The sequence below is a fragment of the Dendropsophus ebraccatus genome, chromosome 8 (assembly GCF_027789765.1).
Source record: "Dendropsophus ebraccatus isolate aDenEbr1 chromosome 8, aDenEbr1.pat, whole genome shotgun sequence".
Classification (NCBI taxonomy): domain Eukaryota; kingdom Metazoa; phylum Chordata; class Amphibia; order Anura; family Hylidae; genus Dendropsophus; species Dendropsophus ebraccatus.
Window position 1 is genome coordinate 81,037,141 of NC_091461.1, and position 27,597 is coordinate 81,064,737.

Sequence of the window (27,597 nt, forward strand, 5' to 3'; positions counted from 1 at the left end):
CCACCCCACATTACCTGTAATCTAATTTTTTTATTGTGTTTTAGTAACTGCGCTATTCGAATAACTATTACTAGCTGCGGTTTTGCTCCAGCAAATTGGCTCTCCCTTCCTTCTGAGCCCTGCTGTGTGCCCATACAGTGGTTTATGCCCACTAAGCCCCCCTAAACGAACATATTATTGGTAAAATTCGAGTTTTTCATTTTTACTGTCTTATTTTGAATACTTTCCTCTAATACCTGTGGGGTCAAACCGCTCACTGCACCCCAAGATGAGTTCTTTGAGGGGTGTACTTTCCTAAGTGGGGTGACTTTTGGGGGGGTTCTATTCTGCTGACACTACAGGGGCGCTGCAAACGCACCTGGCGCTCAGAAACTTCTTCGGAAAAATCTGCACTGAAAATGCTAATTGGCGCTCCTTCCCTTCTGAGCCCCGCTGTGTGCCCATACAGTGGTTTATGCCCACATATGGGGTACCGTTCTACTCAGAAGAACCTGCGTTACAGATTTTGGTATGCAGCTTCTCCCCTGTTCCTAGTGAAATTGAGAAATTTCAAACTAAACGAACATATTATTGGAAAAATTCGAGTTTTTCAATTTTACTGTCTTATTTTGAATACTTTCCTCTAATACCTGTGGGGTCAAAATGGTCACCACACTCCAAGATGAATTCTTTGAGGGGTGTACTTTCCAAAATGGGGTGACTTTAGGGGGGGTTCTATTCTGCGGACACTACAGGGGCTCTGCAAACGCACCTGGCGCTCAGAAACTACTTCAGCAAAATCTGAACTGAAAATGCTAATTAGCGCTCCCTTCCTTCTGAGCCCGGCTGTGTGCCCATAAAGTGGTTTATGCCCACATATGGGGTACCGTTGTACTCAGGAGAACCTGCGTTACAAATTTTGGGGTGCGGATTCTCTCATGTTCCTTGTGAAATTGAGAAATTTCAAACTAAACGAACATATTATTGGAAAAATTCGAGTTTTTCATTTTAACTGTCTTATTTTAAATACTTTCCTCTAATACCTGTGGGGTCAAAATGGTCACCACACCCCAAGATGAATTCTTTGAGGGGAGCACTTTCCAAAATGGGGTGACTTTTGGGGGGGGTTCTCTTCTGCGGACACTACAGGGGCGCTGCAAACGCACCTGGCGCTCAGAAACTTCTTCAGCAAAATCTGCATTAAAAAAGCTTATTGGTGCTCCTTTTCTTCTGAGCCCTGCTGTGTGCCCATACAGTGGTTTATGCCCACATATGGGGTACCGTTGTATTCAGGAGAACCTGCGTTACAAATTTTGCAGTACTTTTTTTCTCTTGTTCCTCGTGAAATTGAGAAATTTCAAACTAAACAAACATATTATTGGAAAACTTCGTGTTTTTTTTTTTCTTTTTTACTGTCTAATTTTGAATACTTACTCTAATACCTGTGGGGTCAAAATGCTTATCCTACCCAAAGATTAATTCTTTGAGGGGTGTACTTTCGAAAATGGGGTGACTTTTGGGGGGATTCTGTTCCTCGGACACTACAGGGGCTCTGCAAACGCACTTGGCGCCCAGAAATTTCTTCAGCAAAATCTGCATTAAAAAAGCTAATTGGCAATCCTTCCCTTCTGAATCCGGCTCTGTGCCCATACAGTGGTTACGCCCACATATGGGGTACCATTGTATTCAGGAGAACCTGAAAGCTGGCATGCTTTTTTTTCTCATGTTCCTTTTGAAAATGAGAAACTTTAATCTAAACGTGTATATTATTTGAAAATTTTCATTTTCGATTTTTTTACGGCCTAATTGTGAATACTTTCCTCCAGCCCCTGTAGGGTTAAAATGCTCATTATAACCCTAGATTAATTCTTTAAGGTGTCTATTTTCCTAAATTGGGTCACTTATGGGGGTTTTCAGGATACCAGACTTCTAAATCCATTTAAAAAAAGAACTGGTCCCTAAAAAAATCAGTTCTGGAAACTTTCACAAAATGTGATAATTTGCTAATAAATTTCTAAGCCCCATAACACCCTAAAAAAGTAAAATGTTTCCCAAATTATGCCAGAATAAAGAGGACATATTGGTAATGTGATTTAGTAACTAATTTATGTGCTATGACTTCCTTTTTTAGAAGCAGAGAATTTCAGAAGTTCATAAAATGCAAAATTTCCAAATTTTTCATGATATTTTGATGTTTTTCACAAAAAAACACACAAAGTAGTGACCAAATTTTGCCACTAATATAAAGTGCCATATGTGACGAACAAACTATCTCAGAGTCGCTAGCATACATTAAAGCATCACTGAGCTATAAGCGAATAAAGTGAGACAGGTCAGATTTTTAAAAATGAGCCTGGTCATTAAGGACAAAACAGGCTGCGGAGGCAAGGGGTTAAACCTACAGTATCTTCCATTCTCTTCCAAAAGTCAATAAAAGTATCTTCCCTCCTTCCCCAGACCTATCGTGACTAGTATGGAGAATTGGTCGATCATTTCTTACAGCCACTCACTAAATAAACTTAAATTATCCCCACATACATTGGGGATACAAAACAACTACGGGGACATCTGGGGAGATGAACAATATTGAAAATTGTAGACTTGCCGCATGTGATGTCACAGCATTGTACAGTCATGGCCAAAAGTTTTGAAAATGATACAAATATAAATTTTTACAAAGTCTACTTCTTCAGTTTTTAAAATTGCAATTTGCATATACTGCAGAATGTTATAAAGAGTGATCAGCTTAACAGCAATTACTTGCAAAGTCAATATTTGCCTAGAAAATGAACTTTATCCCCCAAAACACATTTTAACATCATTGCAGCCCTGCCTTAAAAGGACCAGCTAACATCGTTTCAGTGATTGCTTCATTAACACAGGTGTGGGTGTTGATGAGGACATGGCTGGAGATCAATCTGTCAATTAAGTAAGAATGACACCACTGGTCACTTTAAAAGGAGGCTGGTGCTTGGCATCATTGTTTCTCTTATGTTAATCATTATCTCTATAGAAATACGTGCAGTCATCATTGCACTGCATAAAAATGGCCTAACAGGGAAGAGTATCGCAGCTAGAAAGATTGCACCTCAGTCAACAATCTATCGCATCATCAAGAACTTCAAGGAGAGAGGTTCCATTGTTGCCAAAAAGGCTCCAGGGCGCCCAAGAAAGACCAGCAAGCACCAGGAATGTCTTTTAAAAGTGTTACAGCTGTGGGATCGGGCCACCAGCAGTGCAGAGCTCAGGAATGGCAGCAGGCAGGTGTGAGTGCATCTGCACGCACTGTGAGGCGGAGACTCTTGAAGCAAGGCCTGGTCTCAAGGAGGGCAGCAAAGAAGCCACTTGTCTCCAGAAAAAACAGGGACAGACTGATATTCTGCAAAAGCTACAGGCAGTGGACTGCTGAGGACTGGGGTAAAGTGATTTTCTCTGATGAAGTCCCTTCCCAATTGTTTGGGACATCTGGAAAACAGCTTATTTGGAGAAGACGAGGTGAGTGCTACCACCAGTCTTGTCTCATGTCAACTGTAAAGCATCCTGAAACCATTCATGTGTGGGGTTGCTTCTCAGCCAAGGAAATTGGCTCTCACAGTCTTGCCTTAAAACACAGCCACGAATAAAGAATGGTACCAGAATGTCCTCCAAGAGCAACTTCTCCCAACCGTCCAAGAGCAGTTTGGCGATCAACATTGCCTTCTCCAGCATGACGGAGCACCTTGCCATAAAGCAAAGGTGATTACCAAATGGCTCAGGGAACAAAACATAGAGATTTTGGGTCCATCGCCTGGAAACTCCCCAGATCTTAATCCCATTGAGAACTTGTGGACGTGTGGACAAACAAAAACCAACAAATTCTGACAAAATGCAAGCATTGATTGTGCAAGAATGAACTGCTATCAGTCAGGATTTGGTCGAGAAGTTGATTGAGAGCATGCCAGGGAGAATTGCAGAGGTCCTGAAGAAGAAGGGTCAACACTGCAAATATTGACTTGCTGCATTAACTCATTCTTACTGTCAATATAAGCTTTTGTTACTCATAATATGATTGCAATTATATTTCTGTATGTGATGAAAACATCTGACAAACACACATAAAAACCAGAGGGCAGCAGATCATGTGAAAATATAATTTTTGTGTCATTCTCAAAACTTTTGACCATGACTGTATTCATCCATCCTGGTTGAATAAGGACTACATGCTCCCTTAGTTTCTTTAAATACTTCCAGTACTAAATAAATATTAATAAATAAATATTTCTGTAAATATATAAAAAGAACTGATGGTTCTTGTGTTATCACTACATGTATAAATTGTAATACCCCTTTTGTAGTGTATCTTGGGCTGAGTGACATGGCCAAAAAATAAAATCTCACACTTTTTTTTTTTGTCCTTTTTACTAAATAAACATAACATGCTTCTACTTGCAGGCACCTCAGATGCTATTTTAATGGTGTTTGAGGGAGAAACTGTACTGCTTCACTACTTTACTACCCCATCACTGCCTGAAAGAAGTTGATTGTCCATACTTTGGTCTTGTTAGGGATGCAGGTCAGGCTCTGGTTCTGCAATAAATCACAGCATCTGGCATACAAGATGAGAGGGGAAGACTGCTACAGGAGCCAGAACTTGTCACATATGCTTATGTCTCTAGTACAGTGCTTCTCAAACTTTTTCTACTGGAGCCTCACCCACCAGACCAAGGCAATGCCTGGGCCTCACCAGACTGACCAAGAGGGTGCCTAGGCTTCACTATCTGTGGTGAAAGTCCATTCAAAAGCTGAAAATAATGCTAGGACTATCTTTCCCCCACCTTCCAAGCTCTAGATAATTAAGCAAGTATGGAACAAATTAATAATGTTGCTAAAATGGAGATTTTTGCGAACAGCAAGAGGATTGTGCATATCATAGTTACTTTTGTGAAAACTGGCTCCCCAGCTGGGCCTTAACAACTAGGGGGCGCCTCACTGGTGAGGCCCGCCTCACAGTTTGAGAAGCACTGCTCTAGTACACACCTCTATTCCATATAGAAGACTACATAAAAATACCCACATACACAAACAGCTCTGCTACACCAATATACACAAACTGCTCTGCTACATTCATACAGATACACACATTTTAATACAGATTGTCCCTACCTACAGTATGTATATCTGGACTGTACATTCGTCACAGTCATGTGACCAATCGCATGACTGTGACCTAACTCTGTGTCTGTTGGGCCAGGGGAGGTTGCTGCTCTGGAGCAGACTTTTCATGCTTGATCCGAGCTGCTCCTGGCTGTGTGGTCCTGAGCTCAGGCCACACAGGCTGCTGGCTCCCCCTGCAGGACAAAGTCCATATTTTATTTGAAAATCAAATTTGCGATTTAAAAAGAAAAAGCAAAAATCAAATCATGGACTCCCTTAGGGGTGAATTAATCAATTAAATTAATTTCCCAGCACTACTGTCACATTCTTGTTAGGATTACCCATTGGCATAGTCTCTCATCAGGATCTCATCCATACATAATAAATATGAAATGTAAGTTTGGAAATTGCTGAGGGTATATCTAAGTTTAGTAATTTTAATATAATATTAAGTAGAATCATAATGGGCTGCATTATATATTAATATATACATTTTTGTATTTTATGTATTTTCTAAGCTGTATTGAAATTTATGTGTATGCCATTAAATCTTATGACAAGTTGTATTTTGTATTTTCCATGTTAACTATGTATTCCTGTAGGAAGTAGTTTTAGGTCATGTGACCTTCCCAAAGGTATTTCAATATGTTTGAGATTTATTTTTGGCACGACTAAGGGTTAGTTTTACCCAAAAACATGTAGCATTTGCGTTACATGTGGATTGTGTTTCCATAATGAGGAATATTGGCGTTCAATGTCATTGTGGCACTGGACTCTTACTTTACCATTAATTCCTTGACTGTCTTCACCAAGTGGAGTATCCATGCACAGTTGCTTCCAGAGAGGGCCGTGAGCTGTTTTCATAACATATGCAACACGATCAAGTGCCTTCCCATTTGATGGTAGGACTCGAAGGCTCATCCTGGTGTGTATCAGAGATACACCGTCAGAAGTCTTGTAGTCCTTTCCAAAAGGCTGACATCACATCACCTGAAAGACATGGTGGCAATTCCCCCATCTCCCTCATCTCCCCTGCCGCAGGATTCCTCTTCTTGTTTGCTATCTGGAGCATCTCTCTTCCTCCCACCACCACAATGGTGGTGCAGGCTGGGTGGCAGCTGCTGTGGTGTGTGCAGCACCCTTGAGAAAGTCTTGTGTCAGAGATGGAACGCGTGGGGTTTGATGAACCCCTATTAGGGATGAGCAAACCGAACCGTAACGAACCAGATTCGTTACGAACTTTGCAAAAAGTTCGGTTCGTCACCGAACCGAACTTTGAGAAAGTTCGTAACGAATTTGGTTAAAATAACAATAACAAAATCAAAGACATCTTTAAAAAGTGATGCAAACACCTCTGGAATGCATCTGGGAAAGCAGGGAAACAGTATTAGAGGAATCGGCATTACGGGGTTAGCGATCCTATGCAGTAATGCCGATGCCTCTAATGGTTAATATATTTAATTAATAGAACATATTTTTGTTGTAATAAAGTCACTTTCGCTGTTCAATAATTTAATTAAAACGATTCCATCATTGTGCAATTAAATATGTTAAAATAAATATATATATAAATAAATGTATATTTATATTATTTTTTTTTTACAGTATATTTAATTTAAATGAAAATAGGGGGAACCCTACGCGTTTTTTTTAAATTATTTATTTAAAAAAAAACAACGTAGGGTTCCCCCTATTTTCATAACCAGCCGGGTTAAAAACCAAGCGACAGCAACCTGGTAACACCAGGGTGGGAAGAGCCATTGGTTTAGGCCCTCCCCAGCCTAAATATTACCAGCCTGCTGCCGCCCCAGTCCAGGCGCGCCAATTTTGACGCTCCGGGACCACTGGCACTCGGCTCTTCCCAGTACCCCTGGTGGTATTGGGTACTGGGGTAATAATGGGGGGTTAGTGTTAGCCATTTTATACCGGCTAACACTAGGCCCCGACTTAGTAATGGATTCCGTCTATTAGATGGCTTTCACTACTAAGTCTATAAAGTAAAGAAATATTCAAATAAAAACACCCCCACACCCCTCATTGACCATTTTATTTAAAAAAAAAAAATCCAAACAACCGCTGGTCATCAACGTAGTCCATCGAATCCTACGTAATCCACAGGATACCGATATCTGAAAAACACACAAACAGGAGCACAACACCCATCATTGTGAGCGTTGTTGTGCACCTTACAGTATGCAGCATCTTTATAGATCGCTGCTTACAGTCTGGCCCCCAAGGGGTTAAGGGAGGATGCACTGCATTCCCCTGAACCCCTTGGGGGCCAGACTGATGTCAGACTGCACCCATCCCAGCAAGGAAGGGGTTAAGTGACCCCCCTTCCTTGCTGGGATGGAAGCAGTGCTGGGGAGGGGGTGGGGAGAGCTTTATACTCACCATCTGATGTCCCCATGTGTCCTCTTCGCTGGTCCGCAGCACAATGAAGTCACTGTGCTGCGGACCCGCTAATTATATGTGCGCTCAGCCGATCAGCTGAGTGCACATATGATTCAAAATGTTTCTTTTAATAATGCTATTGTGATAACATAATTAGAAGAAACATTTGATGTTTTACTTAAAGTAAAGTATTGATTATTACAGTTTGCTCTATTACCGGGTATATGAATTAACGGCTTAATAGAGCTTCCTGTAATAATTAATATTTAATTAATAAAACACATTTTCATTGTAATAAAATTAATTTCGTTGTTCAATAATTTAATTTAAACGAATCCATACTTTAATACAATTAAATATACTGTAAAAAAATAAATATATATATATATATAAATATACATTTATATATATATATATATATATATATATATATATTTATTTTAACAGTATATTTAATTGCACAATGATAGAATCGTTTTAATTAAATTATTGAACAACGAAAGTGACTTTATTACAACAAAAATATGTTCTATTAATTAAATATATTAACCATTAGGGTAGTCGGTTCGGCATTATTGCCGATTTGCCGCCTATTTTTTTTCCCACTATTTTTGCACTTTGATTTTTTCCACTTTTTTTCATTGTAATAGCAACTGCAACTACACCAAACTATACCCTATCACACTCCCACTATTGTAGCTGCAATTATTCAGCCGTTATTGCAAGGTTTGTTTTCGGTTCGGTTCGTCAGAACCCGAACTTCAGGAAAGTTCGGGGGATCGAACCGAACTTTTCAAAAGTTCGCTCATCCCTAACCCCTATACTTTGTGATATTTATTGTAGTTTTGGTTTATTGATTTACTGTCTGTTACCCTTGGACTTGTGTTTATCTCACTTACATTGCTACTTTTGTTTTATATATTATTTTTCATCACCATTTGCTGCCATTTTAAAAAGTTGTTACATTATTGATATACACTCACCGGCCACTTTATTAGGTACACCATGCTAGTAACGGGTTGGACCCCCTTTTGCCTTCAGAACTGCCTCAGCTGAGACAAAACTATTAAGCTGCCTTTAAATTAATGTATTTATTTATTTATTTTTTCTTATGTTTGTTAGGTTTGCAGGGGCATTTACTCTCCGTCAGAGGATGTTAAATTTTGTGCAAAATATCCAGTATTACATGATGTTTGAAGTGATGGAACCAACATGGCACATCCTGGAGAAAAGCCTCAAATCAGTAAGTAAAAACAAACAAACATTGAAATGTAGTGCTTATGTTCACACATAGCATTTAATTTGCAGTAAAATAGTCCTATTTTTGCTAAGATTTTGGCAGATTCATGGCTCAAATATCACTATTTTACTATGATTTTGCAATTTATGGCAAAATAGCGCTAATTAAATGCTATGTGTGTACATAGTTTGAAGAGCATGCCTATTGAAACGACTTGGTAATGGTCTGAAAGGCAGAAAAACAAAAGGACGAAATGAAAAACAGGAACATTATAATTTAACTTACAGACATAAATTATAGCTGCCCACTGGGAAAAAGTAAATAATTATACAATTATGCAGCCTTATTCCTGCTATCCTATTTTAATTAATCAGTTTAGTTGTTTGTTTGTTTTTTAAACCACATTAAAACTGAATGAACTACTCCTTTAGGAGCATGCATGATGTCCACATTGAAGATGGAGGTAACAGTATAGGGCCATCTGGTTTTAGCACTCCTGATTAATTTATAGTATTACTGCTTGAGGGCCTTAGTTGGACAAATGAGCAGCTTTCTGTTGTCTCAGCAACATTTTTGTAATTGGAGGGTCTACATATAGTGAAATTCCTTGACCCTCGTTGGACCTAACACAGGTGAAAAGTTGAACTAGGTACAGAAACTTTACTGGTTATGGATCAAGAAACCTGCTTTTCAGTATTCATCTAAGGTATCAGCGCAGAGAAGCTAGAACAACGATTTACTTCAATGCATTTTATGCAGTGTAAACTCCCAATACTCAGACAGAATTATACTGACAGACACCAGTCTACTGCCGCTGTAAAACGTATTTTCTTCAGCAGCAGGTAGATGCTCAGGGTCCTCACCACTGAGAAGGGAGCAGGGGCTTCCAACACAGAGAATCCAACAGGAGGAAGACATCTGCTCTCTGCATTTAATTCCATTGGCTTCTTTACCATACTGTTACAGTTGAATAGCCGGGCACTGGCTGGAGCAAGGAAGTATTCTGCTCCCTTTCTGGCTGCTCAAAGCAGCACTATCAGCAGGTTCTGCCCAGAGAGCCTGCTTATTTGCCGCAGAAGCTCAGAACCTTAGGAGTAGATTGCTGTCCCTAATGTTCCTCTTCTTGTCTGCATTGTTTATTAATTCCCTAATTGCTCTTATGCAAATCTGCTACCGAAGAGCATTTGGGGCGTCACACGCTGGCCCCGAGCATCCTGCCCACTATGCATATTCATATATGCATAGTTGGCTCTATGTACCGAGCCGGCACAGGGAAGATGTCCCGTCAGAGACGGGTGGCTTCCTGCGCATGTGCGATTCATCTGGGCCGCCGCCAATCCTCCTGAAGGTCACTCGAGGTGTAGGTATAAGTCTATTTTCGTCTTTGAATTGAAGTGATTTTTTTTTTTGCAAATTGTATGAATGAGAGTGAGTTGTAGTGTGTGCCTGTTGAGAGAGTTTGGATGATTAGAGTGTGCATGGTGTGGATGATAAGAGTGTGGATGACAAGAGTGTAGAAGATGGGAGTGAGCATTGTGTGGACCAATCATCCACACCATGCACACTCTCATCAGCCACACTCTCTCAACAGGCACACACTACAACTTACTCTCATTCATACACTTTGCAGAAAAAACAGTCACTTCAATTCACAGACGAACATATACTTATTGTACATCTTTAGTGACCTCCGGGAGGTTTGGCGGCAGCCAGCGCATGCATGGCAAGAAGCCCGACTCTGACTGGACATCTTCCATGCGCCGGAGCGGTACATAGAGCCCACTGTGCATATATGAATATGCATAGTGGATGGGAGGGGGCGGACTGGGCGGGATGCAGTGGTGCTTAGGGCCGACGGGTGACGCCCCAAATGCTCTTAGGCAGCAGATTTGCATAAGAGCAATTAGGGAATTTATAAATGCAGAGAAGAAGAGGAACGTTAGGGACAGCAATCTACTCCTAAGGTACTGAGCTTCTGAGGCATATCAGCAGGTTCTCTTTAATGCTTTGTCTAGGATACAGTGGAGTAATTATTATCTTCATAAGGGGGGAAAAGCCAGCTTACCGCCCTCCTTAGGACTTAAAGAGTCACTGTCGTATTTTAATTTTTTTTGCAGAAATCAATAGTCCAGGCGATTTTAAGAAACTTTGTAATTGGGTTTATTAGCCAAATCTTCCATTATCTGCATGTAAAAAGCCTTTTCCCAGGTCCCCCCCTCCTTCCTCTTTTTCATCCACTCTGAAAAATCTGAAAATTGTGACTTGTTGCAGGAGACGTACCCTGTCTGTTCTATGGAGAGGGGAGGGGGGAGGAGGAAGGAGGGAGTTAGCTGGCAGCAGAAAGCAGATAACAGAGGATTACAGGCACGGAGCTGGGTGACAGCTGTAATCTGAGCTCAGACAGGTCACTGGTGACTGTCACAGGAGATATCCCGTGAGGGATTTGTAGATTAACTCTTTTTTGTCCTGTTTTGGTCTTTTCTTTTGCTCTCTCCATAGGAGAACAATGAAGACAGGGGGGAGAGCTTCAAACTGATTTTTCATGATAAAAATGCATTTTTCGGATAATAAACCCAATTACAAAGTTTCTTAAAATCGCCTGGACTATTGATTTCTGCAAAAAAAAAAATTCACGACAGTGACACTTTAACCGCACGGGCTCACACTCCAACAGGTTTCAACTTTAGAAACAATCTTGAGTCCAGCGTTCAGTAAAAGCAATGTTCAGACTTTTATTGCAGAAATCCCACTTTGTGCACACATAATTGGCATGCCCCCAACAAAAAATACTCCAACGCATTTCAGTCATGTTACACAGCCTAAATCATGGGCATGATTTAGGTTGTGTAATGCGGCTGAAATGCATTGGAGTATTTCTTACTCATTGCTTAGAGGCACAGGGGCATAATTTTTCAATTCAGATCCTGATTTCCCTTTTTTTGTACATTTTTATGCTACATTATTCCTCTGACTGCAAAAGCTCAGCAACATTTTGCCCTTTATTATAAACATAGTGGGCGTTTAAAGAATCAAGTAATTAGAAGTTCAGCTCACCCAGCTTCTGCACGACCAAAACAAGACCTTGATAGCTGAAGTAAAAGCGAATGGTCAGCACATCTAAAATCTTTGTCTTTATTTTCAATCCATTAAAGATAGTATAAGGCGGATCCAAAAAGTAGAAAAACACACTACTAACGCGTTTCTGCTGAAAGCCCTTTATCTTAGATATCATAGATATATCTATGATTAAGGACTTTCAGCCAGAAACGCGTTAGATGTGGTTTTCTACTTTTTGTATCTGCCTTATACTATTTTTAATGGATTGAAAATAAAGACAAAGATTTTACTGGACGTGCTGCCCCTTTGCTTTTACTTCAGCTACAGTGGGCGTTTACATGTGTAAGAGAGGAGGATGTTGCTTTGCTTTTTCAACCTGTAGAATGCTCTGTGGACTTTTATCTCCTGATTTACATAAGGATTAGTAAATCTATATCTCTCAAACAGTGCAGTTTCAGAAATGCTTGTACATTTAAAAAGTTTTCACACAATCTGTTTTTTTAAAAACCACTTTAAACCTCTTTTTTTCATAATGTTTTTCATAATGTATGATGTGTCTTTAAATATCTTTTCTTACAGGCTTCTAACCTAGATGATGTGCTTAGTTATCACACAAGTTTCCTTGACAACTGTTTGAAGGATTGCATGCTTACCAATCCAGAGCTTCTAAAGATTTTCTCAAAGCTGATGTCAGTTTGTGTTATGTTCACCAACTGCATGCAGGTAAATATTGCACATCTGCTTTTTAGGTTTTGCGTTATAAATAAGACCCATAACTAAAAATTCAGCTTAGAATTGAAGATCTGTTAACAAAAATTATTAAAGCATATATATACAGGGTTTGAACAATATAGCCAGAACGCAATAACACATTTTTGTGCGGCGCATGTCTCATGGTGCTGATACTGCTTCCATTAACCCCTAGACGACCCTGGACGTAGGGTTACGTCATGGAAGTCTGTCCCCAGACGACCCATGACGTAACCTTACGTCATGGGTGTTATTCCCGCTATGAAGCGCGCTCCGGAGCGGAGCGCGCTTCATAGGAGGTGGGGGCCGGCTGCAGTGAGCAGCCGGGACCTCACCGGTAATGACACGCTGCAGCGATCGCGCTGCCGCGTGTCATTAACCCCTTAAACGCCGCGATCGCGGCGCGACCGCAGCGTTTAAGTGTAAGTGACAGGGGGAGTCCCCTGTCACTTACCGATCGGGACCCCCGCAGTGTGACTGCGGGGGTCCCGATCGGTAAAACGGACTGCTGGAGGTCTCTTACCTGCCTCCATGCGGTCCGATCGGCGCTCTGCTGCACTGAGCCTGCACAGGCAGGCTCAATGAGCAGATCGCCGATAACACTGATCAATGCTATGCCTATGGCACAGCATTCATCAGTGTATAAATCAAACTAGTGAATGTAGAAGTCCCCCAAAGGGACTTCAAATGTGTAAAAAAAAAAAAGTTCAAAACACTAACACACTACCCCAAAACCCCTCCCCCAATAAAAGTCTAAATCACCCCCCTTTCCCATTATATAAATAAAACATATAAAAATGAATAAATAGATAAACATATAATATACCGTAGCGTGCGTAATTGTCCGATCTATTAAAATATAACAAGCGTCATTGCGACCGGTAAACGGCGTACACGAAAAGAGGGGAAAAAGTGCGCAGATTACCGATTTTATGTTACATTATATATTAAAAAAAATTAATAAAAAGTGATCAAAACGTCCGAGCTTCACAAATATGGTATTAATAAAAACTAGAGATCATGGCGGAAAAAATGACACCCCATACAGCCCCGTAGGTGAAAAAATAAAACCGTTATAAGCGTCACAATAGGCCCATTTTATTAATATTTAATTGGCAAAAAAACGGATTTCATAAAAAAAAAAATATATAACATTAGAGAATCTGTGTAACCTGCATATGGTTGTGTTCGGGCTGACCTATAGAATAATAATGTCATGTCGCTGTTACCATATAGTGCATTACGTAGACACAGGAACCCCCCAAACGTTACCATATTGCATTCTTATTTGCGATTTCACCAATTTATATCTTCATAAATAATATATTTGGAATTCCCTCATACATGTTATGGTAAAATGAATGACGCCATTACACAGTACAACTATTCCTGTAAAAAACAAGCACTTACATGGCTTGTAGATAGAAAACTGAGAGTGCTAGAGCTCTTAGAAGGGGAGGAGGGAAAAACGGAAACACTAAGATCAAAATTTGCGCGGTCCACTGGGTCATTTTGGGCCTGGTCCTCAAAGGGTTAAACTTACTTTACATTAAACTCAAATAGTAGCAAAACAAACACACAAAAAAACTAGAAACTACTCAAATTACTGCAAACTGTTGTTCTTTCTTTTGTCAGGCTTTTGATCGTAACAACATCTTTTTGCAGATGTTTTACCAGACTTTTCATTCTAAGATGTGATAAAAAAAAAAATTAAAAATACCCATCAATTCTGGTCATATCACACCTCTAAAACAAATAATACTATTTTAGAACAACCTCCTGCAGCCCCCTCCCACTCTGTTCTGCCGGGTTTCCGTTTCCCCTGCACTTCCTGTCAGCCCGTCTTACACTCCCCTTTTAGACTCCGTGCACGTAGAGCAAAACTCGGGATTCTGACAGTTTTCATTCTTCAGCGCGGAGAGAGGAAGCGCGTGAGCCTCCCATAAATGGCAAGGAGGCGGGGGGGGGGGGGGGCGGAATTCCGACAGTTTTGCTCCATGTGCACGGAGCATTATACAAATCCAGTGGGACTGGGGCGGCCCAGAAGTCAAGCCCTACCTGTCTTACCCCCTCCTTGCTTCTGAGGCTGATTCTAAGGCCAGCCTCCTTCTCCAGCCCATTTGATTATGTGAATCGATGAGGTCACGTCCCAAGATGGTGCCCTCATCTGAGATTCGGGACATGAAAGCCAGCAAGAAGATGGAACTACAGAACTTCCAGCTGAGGTTAATAGGGACTGTAGCTCCAAGACAGGACAGGACAGCTAATAGAAGTTTATTAAAAAGGTATATAACTTGAGGATTGAATAACATTGCTACAGAAAATATACCCCTTCAAGCTGTAGTTATTTAAAAAAAAAATCTACAGGCCTAGGACAGGTGTAAAAAATAAATAAAAAGAAACTATTCTCACCAGTTAATTCGCCTCCATTCCATCAGGGGCACCACTCCAGTTTATCGGCCTGGCAGAGGTGCTGCAATGGCAGCCAGTACATTGTGCGCATGCATTACATATGGCAATAAACTGCTAAAGCCAGTAGTTTGTGTTTGGTTGTTTTATGTGCATTTCTCTAGGTTTAAAATTCTCTGTATCTAACAAAGATAGTCATGCAAAACAAATGAGATAATTCAAATTTACAAAATGTCTACTCTGTCTGCTTTATTTAGTAAAAGGTCAATCTATTTTTTAGGATGCTATAGGGCTTAGAAGTAAAGCAGCAAATTTTCCTCCTTGCCCTTCGACTGCACTTGTGGAGAGGTCCTCCTCCCACTCCATTGGGGCCTCCATGCATGTCAATAACCGCTTCAGAGTGCGTTGACAAGCTGAGAGCCATGACTAGGACACCTCCCTGGTGACTAGTCACGGCTCTCTTCCTGAACCGCGTGCCTGCTTAAAAATAATTTTGCAAAGGAATAAAGCCACGGAACATCTAACCTCCAGTATCATAGAAGATGTGCATCGTCCCTTGGAGCTCAGTCGGTACAAATGTGCTGATGGGTTTCCTTGAAAGACCCCATGCATAAAGAGGGTAGAGGTCTATCTAAAGAAGGGTTTGGAAGCCTCTACAGCCTCATGTACACTTCTCATAGCTGCCACCTCAGTAGCTAGGTCTATGGGGTTGACATGGGGGACCAGCCTCTCTATGTACCATAAGCAGTGCTGTCTGCTTCCTCTCAGAAGCATTTGCAGATTCTTTAAAGCTATCTACCGGATTTGTGGCCTTGTCCAGCTCGGCACAGAAAGGTATGGCTTAAAGGGGTAGTGCGGCGGTAAAGAATTATTCACAGAATAACACACATTACAAAGTTATACAACTTTGTAATGTACACTCACCGGCCACTTTATTAGGTACACCATGCTAGTAACGGGTTGGACCCCCTTTTGCCTTCAGAACTGCCTCAATTCTTCGTGGCATAGATACAACAAGGTGCTGGAAGCATTCCTCAGAGATTTTGGTCCATATTGACATGATGGCATCACACAGTTGCCGCAGATTTGTCATCTGCACATCCATGATGCGAATCTCCCGTTCCACCACATCCCAAAGATGCTCTATTGGATTGAGATCTGGTGACTGTGGAGGCCATTTGAGTACAGTGAACTCATTGTCATGTTCAAGAAACCAGTCTGAGATGATTCTAGCTTTATGACATGGCGCATTATCCTGCTGAAAGTAGCCATCAGATGTTGGGTACATTGTGGTCATAAAGGGTTGGACATGGTCAGCAACAATACTCAGGTAGGCTGTGGCATTGCAATGATGCTCAATTGGTACCAAGGGGCCCAAAGAGTGCCAAGAAAATATTCCCCACACCATGACACCACCACCACCAGCCTGAACCGTTGATACAAGGCAGGATGGATCCATGCTTTCATGTTGTTGACGCCAAATTCTGACCCTACCATCCGAATGTCGCAGCAGAAATCGAGACTCATCAGACCAGGCAACGTTTTTCCAATCTTCTACTGTCCAATTTCGATGAGCTTGTGCAAATTGTAGCCTCAGTTTCCTGTTCTTAGCTGAAAGGAGTGGCACCCGGTGTGATCTTCTGCTGCTGTAGCCCATCTGCCTCAAAGTTGGCCGCACTGTGCGTTCAGAGATGCTTTTCTTCCTACCTTGGTTGTAACGGTTGGCTATTTGAGTCACTGTTGCCTTTCTATCAGCTCGAACCAGTCTCCCCATTCTCCTCTGACCTCTGGCATCAACAAGGCATTTCCGCCCACAGAACTGCCGCTCACTGGATGTTTTTTCTTATTCGGACCATTCTCTGTAAACCCTAGAGATGGTTGTGCGTGAAAATCCCAGTAGATCAGCAGTTTCTGAAATACTCAGACCAGCCCTTCTGGCACCAACAACCATGCCACATTCAAAGGCACTCAAATCACCTTTCTTCCCCATACTGATGCTCGGTTTGAACTGCAGGAGATTGTCTTGACCATGTCTACATGCCTAAATGCACTCAGTTGCCGCCATGTGATTGGCTGATTAGAAATTAAGTGGTAACGTGCAGTTGGACAGGTGTACCTAATAAAGTGGCCGGTGAGTGTATGTTATGTCTGTGAATGGCCCCCTTCCCCGTTTCCCACCACCCCCACCCGTGTACCCGGAAGTGTGGTGCGCTATACTCGCCTGTCACGTGCCGACCCGTCTCTGATCTTCATTCAGTGACGTCTTCTCTGGCCGGCCGGCGAACAGCTCCGTCTGTTCTGAATACCGGCCGTCCTCTACAGCGTCATCCGATGCTCAGCCGCGATTGGCTGAGCATAACTGTGCTCAGCCAATTGCGGCTGAGCACAGTTGTGACGCGGCGGAGGGGGGACGGGCGGCAGTGACACGGATCAGGTAATGTATAATGCATCAACACTTCCGGGTACACGGGTGGGGGTGGTGGGACACGGGAAAGGGGGCTATTCACAGACATAACATACATTACAAAGTTGTATAACTTTGTAATGTGTGTTATTCTGTGAATAATTTTTTAGTGCTGCACTACCCCTTTAAGGACTAGAAGGGCAATGTCACCTCAAAATCTAATCCCAGGGTGGTTCCCTGTGAAGGAGAATTCCTTTTTGGGTCCTCCCTGGATTCAATCCTGGAGAAGGCTTCAGACAGAAAGAAAGATTCCCCTGTTATCTCTCAACAGTTCAAGAGAAGCCTCTGGGGCAGAAGTAGAGGGATTCAAAAGAGAGCTTTTTCTGGCAGAAAGCACTTTAGGGCCCCTAAAAAGACCAAGGTATTCCTATTTTAAGGTACTGATTCATCCCAGAAACTCAATAATCAGTGACGCTAGGCCCCCATGGTAGGTTGACTATCTTCGTTCTTTACTGAGTGGGGAAAAAAACTCTTCCAGTGTTAATGTATTGAGCACAGTGTGTATCCAATGGGTAGATTTATTTAATAGTAAGTTTATTTCTCTTATCATATTTTAAATGCCACATCACTAATTGGTGCTGCCTCAACACAGTCTTGTCCATTCTTATGTTAGAAAGAGGCCTCCCACCCTATCTTAGGGCCCTATTCCACAGTAACGAGAATCGGCCCGATTCGGCCAATTATCGCTCGGTGGAATAGAGAGAACGATCAGCCGATCGTGTCATCGGCTGATCGTTCATTTAGGGCCAGACCTAAAATCATAATTCGCCCACCGCGCATTGCTACGATTAAATAGCGGTGCGCGGCGGACGACCGACAATTTGAGAAGCAGCAGCAGCATACATTACCTGTCAGGTCTTCTTCTCCGCTCTGTCTTCCGCCCCGGGTCCCGCGTGCTCTAGCGTCAGAATGGCCTGTCAGCTGATGGAGTGCTTAGCCAAACACAATCCTGGACCGCGCGCGGCCCGTGATTGGCTGAGTGGCTTGTCAGCTGACAGGCCATTCTGAAGCTAGAGCACGTGAGACCCGGAGAGGAAGACAGAGCGGAGAAGACCTGACAGGTAATGTATTGCTGCAAGGGCTGCAAGGACATCGGTAACGATGTCCCTGCAGCCCTCGCCCAACGATCATCGGGCCATGGAATAGGCCCAGTAAAAGAGCGCCGATCTAGCAGATCGGCGCTCGTTTACATCGTTGATTGGGCCCTCCTTGGCCCATGAAATAGGACCCTTAGGGTCCTGTTACACTGAAAGATTATTGTGCAAAAAATCATTATATTGTTTGAATTGAAGTGCTAATCTTTTCAGTGTGTATGCACGCAGCGATCAAACGACTATTGAAAATTTCTTTATATTTCGTTCAGACAATCTTTTCAGCTGACCATAAAATAATTGTTAACCCCTTCCCTCCTGGGTATATTTTTGTTTTTGCGTTTTCGTTTTTTCCTCTTTGGGTTTAAAAGGCCATAGCACTCGCATTTTTTCGCCTACAGACCCACAATTGCCCTTATTTATTGTGCAACTAATTGTACTTTGCAATGGTAGACTTAATTTTTGCATGAATTATATTGCGAAACCAGAAAAAAATTATATGCACAGTGAAATTGAAAATAAAACACATTTTTTTGGGGGGGTGGTTTTGTGTTTACGCCATGCGCCATATGGTAAAACTAACTTGTTATGCGTGTTCCTCGAGTTGTTATGATTACAACGAGATATGTAACATGTATAACTTTTATATTATTTGATGGCTTATAAAAAATCAAAACCTTTCAAAAAAACTAAATGTTCTTTAAAATCACTCTATTCCCATGCTTATAGCACTGTTATCCTTTGGTCTGTGGGGCTAAGTGAGGTCATTCCTAAAAAACGCTAATTTGCAATCAGATATCGTTAAACTAAAAATAGGACTCTTACTCTAATGTTTGGTAGGGGGAAGAGCTTTGAAGCAAGAACTGCAGACAGTAAATCCCTGAGACATAGGTGGAGGTAATGTAGTCTTTGTCTCAGCTGGAACGATGTTTACTACACTTTCTGCCAGTGAGTGCATTGTGGTAGCTGTAAATCTGTAATATATGTTATAAGATTAAAACATTGACAAGGATGGCTTAACAAAATTTTGCACATTCGCATATGTACCCCTGTAAATTGGCTGTATCTTCAAAAGAACCAGTACATACAAGTCATAAATTCTCTGGTTATTTGTGTCAGTACACAGGATCACTGGCCCCAGTGAGTCCAAATATGCACACAGAATGAACAACATGACAAGTTTCAATTGCCAAACAAATTCTTCTATTAAATTTCTTCACATTTTTTCTAGATATTTACACATTTTAAAATATTTCCAGAAAACTGTATTCACATATTACAGTCATGGCCAAAAGTTTTGAGAATGATACAAATCTTAATTTTCACAAAGTCTACTGCTTCAGTTTTTAACCCCTTAAGGTCCAAGCCAATTTTCGTTTTTGCGCTTTTGCTTTTTCCATTTTATGTTTAAAAGTCCATAGCGCTTGCATTTTTTCACCTAGAGACTTATATGAGTGCTTATTTTTTGCAAAACCAATTGTACTTTGCAATTACAGGCATAATTTTTCCATAAAATATGTTGTGAAACCGGAAAAAAATCATTTGCGCTGTCAAATTGAAAAAAAAACAAATTTGGTTTGATTTCGGGGAGATTTGCATTTACGCCGTTTGCCCTATGGTAAAACTGACTTGTTATGCATGTTCCTCAAGTCGTTACGATTACTATGATATGTAACATGTGTAACTTATATTGTATCGGATGGCCTGTAAAAAATTCAAACCATTGTTAACCCCTTAGGGACCAAGCCTGTTTGGGCCTTAATGACCAGGCTCATTTTTCAAAATCTGACCTGTCTCACTTTATGCGCTTATAGCTCAGTGATGCTTTAACGTATGCTAGCGATTCTGAGATTGTTTTTTCGTAACATATGGTACTTTATGTTAGTGGCAAAGTTTGGTCACTGTCTTGTGTGTTTTTTGTGAAAAACATCAAAATATAATGAAAAATGTGAAAATTTTGCACTTTACGAACTTTGAAATTCTTTGCTTCTAAAAAAAAAAGGCACATGACAAAAATTAGTTAGTAAGTCACATTATCAATATGTCCTCTTTATTCTGGCTTCATTTCGTAAACATATTTCACTTTTTTAGGGTGTTACGGGGCTTAGAAATGTATCAGCAAATTATCAAATTTTCATGAAATTTCCAAAACTGATTTCTTTAGTGACCAGTTCTTTTTTTAAGTTAATTTAGGAGGCTTGTATACTGGAAACCCCCATAAGTGACCCCATTTTGGAAACTAGACACCTTAAAGAATTAATCTAGGGGTATAATGAGCATTTTAACCCTACAGGGGCTGGAGGAAAGTATTCACAATTAGGCCGGAAAAAAATGGAAAATAGAAATTTTCCAATAATATATTTGTTAAGATTAAAGTATCTCATTTTCATAATAAACATGAGAGAAAATGCACCCCAAATTTTGTAATGCAGGTTCTCCTGAGTAGAACGGTACCCCATATGTGGGCGTAAACCACTGTATGGGCACACAGCAGGCCTCAGAAGGAAGGGAGCACCTATTAGCATTTCCAGTTCAGATTTTGCTGAAGAAATTTCTGAGCGCCAGGTGCGTTTGCAGAGCCCCTGTAGTGTCAGCAGAATAGAACCCCCCCAAAAGTCACCCCATTTTGGAAAGTACACCCATCAAAGAATACATCTTGGGGTGTGGTGACCATTTTGACCCCACAGGTATTAGAGGAAAGTATTCAAAAGAAGACAGTAAAAATGAAAAAATAGAATTTTTCCAATAATATGTTTGTTTAGTTTGAAATTTCTCAATTTAACGAGGAACAGGGGAGAAAACTCACCCCAATATATGTAAGGCAGGTACTCCTGAGTAGAACGATATCCCATATGTGGGCATAAACCACTGTGTGGGCACACAGCGGGGCTCAGAAGGGAAGGAGCGCCAATTAGCATTTCCAGTTCAGATTTTGCTGAAGAAATTTCTGAGCGCCAGGTGCGTTTGCAGAGCCCCTGTAGTGTCAGCAGAATAGAACCCCCCCAAAAGTCACCCCATTTTGGAAAGTACACCCATCAAAGAATACATCTTGGGGTGTGGTGACCATTTTGACCCCACAGGTATTAGAGGAAAGTATTCAAAAGAAGACAGTAAAAATGAAAAAATAGAATTTTTCCAATAACATGTTTGTTTAGTTTGAAATTTCTCAATTTCACGAGAAACAAGGGAGAAAACTCACCCCAATATATGTAAGGCAGGTACTCCTGAGTAGAACAGTACCCCATATGTGGGCATAAACCACTGTGTGGGCACACAGCAGGGCTCAGTAGGGAGGGAGCGCCAAGCATTTTCAGTGCATGATTTTCCTGAAGAAGTTTCTGAGCGCCAGGTGCGTTTGCAGTGCCCCTGTAATGTCTACAGAATAGAACCCTCCCCCCCAAAACCACCCCATTTTGGAAAGTACACCCCTCAAGGAATTTATCTTGGGGTGTGGTGACCATTTTGACCCCACAGGTATTGGAGGAAAGTATTCAAAACTAGACCGTAAAAATGAAAAAAATTGAATTTTTTCAATAACATGTTTGTTTAGTTTGAAATTTCTCAATTTCACTAGGAACAAGGGAGAAAAAAGCACCCCAAAACTTGTAACGGAGGTTCTCCTGAGTACAATGGTACCCCATATGTGGGCATAAACCACTGTATGGGCACACAGCAGGGCTCAGAAGAGAAGGAGTGTCATTTTAGTTACAGGCAATATGTGGGTGTTTACTGGTTATCTGGGGTGGTAATAGACAATCTCAGGGTGTTTACTGGCTATCTGAGGTGGCAGCAGGCAATCTGGTGGGGTTATGGGCAATCTGGGGTGGTTACGAGCAGTCTGTGCCAATCTGGGGTGGTTACGGTCAATCTGGGGTGGTTACGGTCAATCTGGGGTGGTTACGGTCAATCTGGGGTGGTCACAGGCAATCTGGGGTGGTCACAGGCAATCTGGGGTGGTCACAGGCAATCTGGGGTGGTCACAGGCAATCTGGGGTGGTTATGGGCAATCTTGGGGTGTTTACTGGCTATCTAGGGGTGGTTACTGGCTATCTGGGGAGGTGACGGGCAATCTGGTGGTGTTCACTGACTATCTGGGGATGCAACTGGCAATCTGGGGTGGTGACGGAAAATCTGGGGTGGTGACGGGAAATCTGGGGTGGTTGCGAGCAATCTGTGGTGGTTACAGGCAATTTGGGGTAGTTACAGGCAGTCTGTGGCAATCTGGGGTGGTTACGGGCTGTCTGGAATGGTTATGGGCTATGGGGGGGGATACGGGCAATCTGGGGAGATTACGGGCAATCTGTGGAGATTACTGGCATTCTGGGGTGGTGACAGGCAATCTGGGGTGGTTATGGGCTGTCTGGGATGGTTATGGGATGTCTGGGATGGTTATGGGCTGTCTGGGATGGTTATGGGCTGTCTGGGATGGTTATGGGCTGTCTGGGGTGGATACGGGCAATCTGGGGTGGATACGGACAATCTGGGGTGGATACGGACAATCTGGGGAGGTTACGGACAATCTGGGGAGGTTACAGGCAATCTAGGGTGGTTACAGGCAATCTGGGGTGGTTACGGGCAATCTGGGGTGGTTACGGGCAATCTGGGGTGGTTACGGGCAATCTGGGGTGGTTACGGGTAATCTGGGGTGGTGATGGGTAATCTGGGGTGGTTACAGGTAATCTCGGGTGGTTACAAGTAATCCAGGGTGGTTACGGGTAATCCAGGGCACTTGACTTTGGTGACAGGCGTAAAAAAGTGCCGGCACCATTTGGAACAAGCGATCAGTGGTATATAGTATATACCGCTGATCACTTGTACTAGGACCACACCGGGTGGTCACCGATCATTGCCCCATGCTCTCCGCCACCTCCTGTGGTGGAAAGAATGAAGCTTGGATCATTTTTAGGAATCCATCACTGTGAACAGAGTCTGTTCACAGTGATGACGGCGGCCATCTTGGATCAGATGGCCGCCCAGGGAGGGGAGGGTCAGTGGCCAGGTCACTAGGGTTAATTCTGGGGATGGGGGGACATGTTTTCATCTCCTCTCACTGTGGATTCACGGTGAGAAGAGATGAAAGCATTCAGCTGCGCTGGCAATGCCCGTTACCGGTAGCCGCCTTTATACTGATAATAACGGCGATCACCGGTGAGGGGACTGGCCGGGACTGACCCCACACTCTCCCCCAACCCCTCAGCTACCTCCGATAGCTGAGAGGAGGAGGCTGCGGGCATTACCGGCGCCGCTGCACTATTCTGCACCATCGCCATAAAGAGCTGATGGCAGAAGAATAGAGCCTATTAGTGATCGCCGTAAAAATCCGTATCGGCGGTCACTAATAACATAACACATGTATTCTCTGGGTCGCTACGGTTACGGCGATACCACATTTGTATAGTTTTTTTTAACTATTACCGCTTTGGCGCAATAGAAACTATCTTCCTAGCCAAAACCCACAAAAACTGTCCCTGCATTGCAAGATCCATAGCGTTCTCATCTTTTGCGCGACAGAGCTGGTTTTGGGCTTATTTTTTGCGGGAAGATCTGTAGTTTCTATTGATACCAAGTTTTATATGTATATGACTTTTTGATCTCTTTTATGACGTATTTTCTAAAGTGGATTGATAAAATACAGCTATTCTAGTACTGGTTTTTTTATTTTTTTTTTACAGCGTGTGTCGTGCAATATAATTATTGATATAGTTTTATAGATTGGGTTGTTACGGACGTAACGATACCAAATATGTATAGGATTTGTGTTTTTGATCACTTTTATGTAATGTTTTATAGTGTATGGGGAATGTAATGCATCTTTATTATTGGGGGGGCTGGGGGGGGGGCTGTGTTGTGTTTGGTGCACACTTTTTTTCACTTTTTTTTACTTTTACACTAGTGTACATTAATGTACACTAGTGTAAAATACTTAGATCACTGATACAATACATTGCAGTACCTGATGTACTGCAATGTATTGTATCATGCCTCATGCTGACAGGCAATAGCCGCGGCCACCCCTGTCAGCATCAGGCATCTCCATGGTGACCCCGGGGACCTTCATTAGGACCCCGGAATCACCATGGAGACATCGGGACCCCGGACGGCGCCGCGGGACATCGCGATCATGTAAGTGAACCACGGCGCCGTCCGGGATCCACCGGGACCCGTTAGATGCCGCTGTCATGGTTTGACAGCGGCATTTAACGGGTTAAACTGCCCGGAGCGGAGAATCCTCCGCTCCGGGCAGTTACAGGAGGGGGTCAGCTGTCACACTGACCGCTGATCACCCGTCCTGCAGCCGCCGCCGTGCGGTAATTTATTCCGATGCGCCCGCCGTTAAAAGGCGTACGCATCGGAATAAAGCCCATTAGTGGCCGCCGTGAAAAGGCAGCATGGCGGTCACTAAGGGGTTAACAAATATATGTCACTTAAAATCGCTCCTTTCCCAGGCTTATAGCGCTTGTATCCTTTGGTCTATGGGGCTGTGTGAGGTGTCAGTTTGTGCGCCATGATGCGTTCTTTCTACCGGTACCTTGATTGCGCATATACGACTTTTTGATCGCTTTTTATTACATTTTTTCTGGATTTGATGCGACCAAAAATGGGCAATTTTGCACTTTGGAATTTTTTTGCGCTTACGCCGTTTACCGTGCGAGATCAGGAATGTGATTAATTAATAGTTCGGGCGATTACGCGCGCGGCGATACTAAATATGTTTATTTATTTATATTTATAAAATGGGAAAAGGGGGGTGATTTGGACTTTTATTAGGGGAGGGGATTTTTTATTAATAAAAACACTTTTTTACTTTTTTTTTTACATGGACTAGAAGCCCCCCTGGGGGGCTTGTATATACACAGCAATGATCTCTCATAGAGATCAATGCTGTGTATATACACAGCAAAGATCCATGAGATCGGTCATAGATTGCTATGGCCTGCTGCAGGCCATAGCAATCTATTGCCGAGCCGGGATCAGCGTCATTCCGACGCTGAGGCCCGGCACGGCCAGAAGAACGGATCCGACCCACTAGACACCAGGGATGTGAGGTCTAAAGCCCTTCAATGCAGCTGTCAGGTTTAACAGCTGCATTGAAGTGCTTAATTAGCCGGCGCGGCAACGGGACCCGCGCCGGCTAACAGAGGCACTGCCCGGCTGCACGTGTCAGCCGGGATCAGCGCCGTTCAGAGCGGGGTCCCGGCGGGACCCCGCTCTGAACACCCCCCGCGGCGCCATGACGTATTAGATACGTCATGGGTCGCTAAGGGGTTAAAATTGCAATTTGCATTTACTGCAGAATGTTATAAAGAGTGATCAGCTTATCAGCAATTACTTGCAAAGTTAATATTTACCTAGAAAATTAACTTTATCCCCTAAAACACATTTCAACATCATTGCAGCCCTGCCTTAAAAGGACCAGCTAACATTGTTTCAGTGATTGCTCCATTAACACAGGTGTGGGTGTTTATGAGGACAGGGCTGGAGATCAATCTGTCAATTATTAAGTAAGAATGACACCACTGGACACTTTAAAAGAAGGCTGGTGCTTGGCATCATTGTTTCTCTTATGTTAATCATTATCTCTATAGAAATACGTGCAGTCATCATTGCACTGCATAAAAATGGCCTAACAGGGAAGAGTATCGCAGCTAGAAAAATTGCACCTCAGTCAATAATCTATCGCATCACCAAGAACTTCAAGGAGAGAGGATTCATTGTTGCCAAAAAGGCTCCAGGGCGCCCAAGAAAGACCAGCAAGCGCCAGGACCGTCTCTTAAAAGTGTTTCAGCTGCGGGATCGGGCTACCAGAGGTGCAGAGCCTGCTCAGGAATGGCAGCAGGCAGGTGTCAGTGCATCTGCACGCACTGTGAGGCGGAGACTCTTGGAGCAAGTCCTGGTCTCAAGGAAGGCAACAAAGAAGCCACTTTTCTCTAGAAAAAAACATCAGGGACATTTTCTGCAAAAGGTACAGGTAGTGGACTGCTGAGGACTGGGGTAAAGTTATTTTCTCTGATGAATCCCCTTTGCGATTGTTTGGGGCATCTAGAAAACAGCTTATTTGGAGAAGACGAGGTGAGCTCTACCGCCAGTCTTGTCTCATGCCAACTGTAAAGCATCCTGAAACCATTCATGTGTGGGGTTGCTTCTCAGCCAAGGGAATCGGCTCTCTCACAGTCTTGTCTAAAAACACAGCAATGAATAAAGAATTGTACCAGAATGTCCTCCAAGAGCAACTTCTCCCAACCGTCCAAGAGCACATTGGCAATCAACAATGCCTTTTCCAGCATGATAGAGCACCTTGCTATAAAGCAAAGGTGATAACTAAATGGCTCAGGTAACAAAACATAGAGATTTTTGGGTCCATGGCCTGGAAACTCCCCAGATCATAATCCCATTGAGAACTTGTGGGCAATCATCAAGAGACGGGTGGACAAACAAAAACCAACAAATTCTGACAAAATGCAAGCATTGATTGTGCAAGAATGGACTGCTATTAGTCAGGATTTGGCCCAGAAGTTGATTGAGAGCATACTAGAGAGAATTGCAAAGGTTCTGAAGACGAAGGGTCAACACTGCAAATATTGACTTGATGCATTAACTCATTCCAACTGTAATTATGTTACTCCTAATATGATTGAAATTACATTTCTGTATGTGATAAAAACATCTGACTAACACACATAAAAACCAGAGGGCAGCAGATCATGTAAAAATATAATATTTGTGTCATTCTCAAAACTTTTGGCCCTGACTGTACAATCACTGTACAGACACCCACGAGTGCGGATACCATACCGGGGCTCTGTCTTCATGTCCTGTGGGGGCACTTTAAAGTCCATGTATCCATTAAGACAGAGACCTATTTCGTCTGGGAGGCCGGTAGCTAGCGTGGTCATGCTACACTTCGGAAGGATTTCCCTCCTTTGTCAAGCATAAACGACCAGTTAAACCCACCACCATTAAAGGTAACCTGTCAGCCGGGATGCTGTGGCGGAGCCCGCCCGACACCCCAGTGGAGCCTGGCATAGGTAACCCTCCCTAGGAATCCTGCTGCTGGATCCCTGGGCGGAGAAATCATGGCC

General features: G+C 42.6%; 1 protein-coding gene across 7 annotated transcripts in view; it reads left to right on the forward strand.

Annotated features, from left to right (window-relative positions):
- The window catches only part of TUBGCP2 (tubulin gamma complex component 2), a 273,496-nt gene that overhangs the window by 238,846 nt on the left and 7,053 nt on the right, over positions 1 to 27,597 (forward strand). For 6 of the 7 annotated variants that reach the window (XM_069980752.1, XM_069980751.1, XM_069980748.1 and 3 more), the window contains 2 exons: positions 8,629 to 8,749; positions 12,383 to 12,526. In XM_069980752.1, the coding sequence (XP_069836853.1) occupies positions 8,629 to 8,749; positions 12,383 to 12,526 (265 nt within the window). Of the gene's footprint in view, positions 1 to 8,628; positions 8,750 to 12,382; positions 12,527 to 19,357; positions 19,415 to 27,597 lie in introns of all 7 variants that reach the window. The other variant, XM_069980755.1, reaches the window with a different exon arrangement.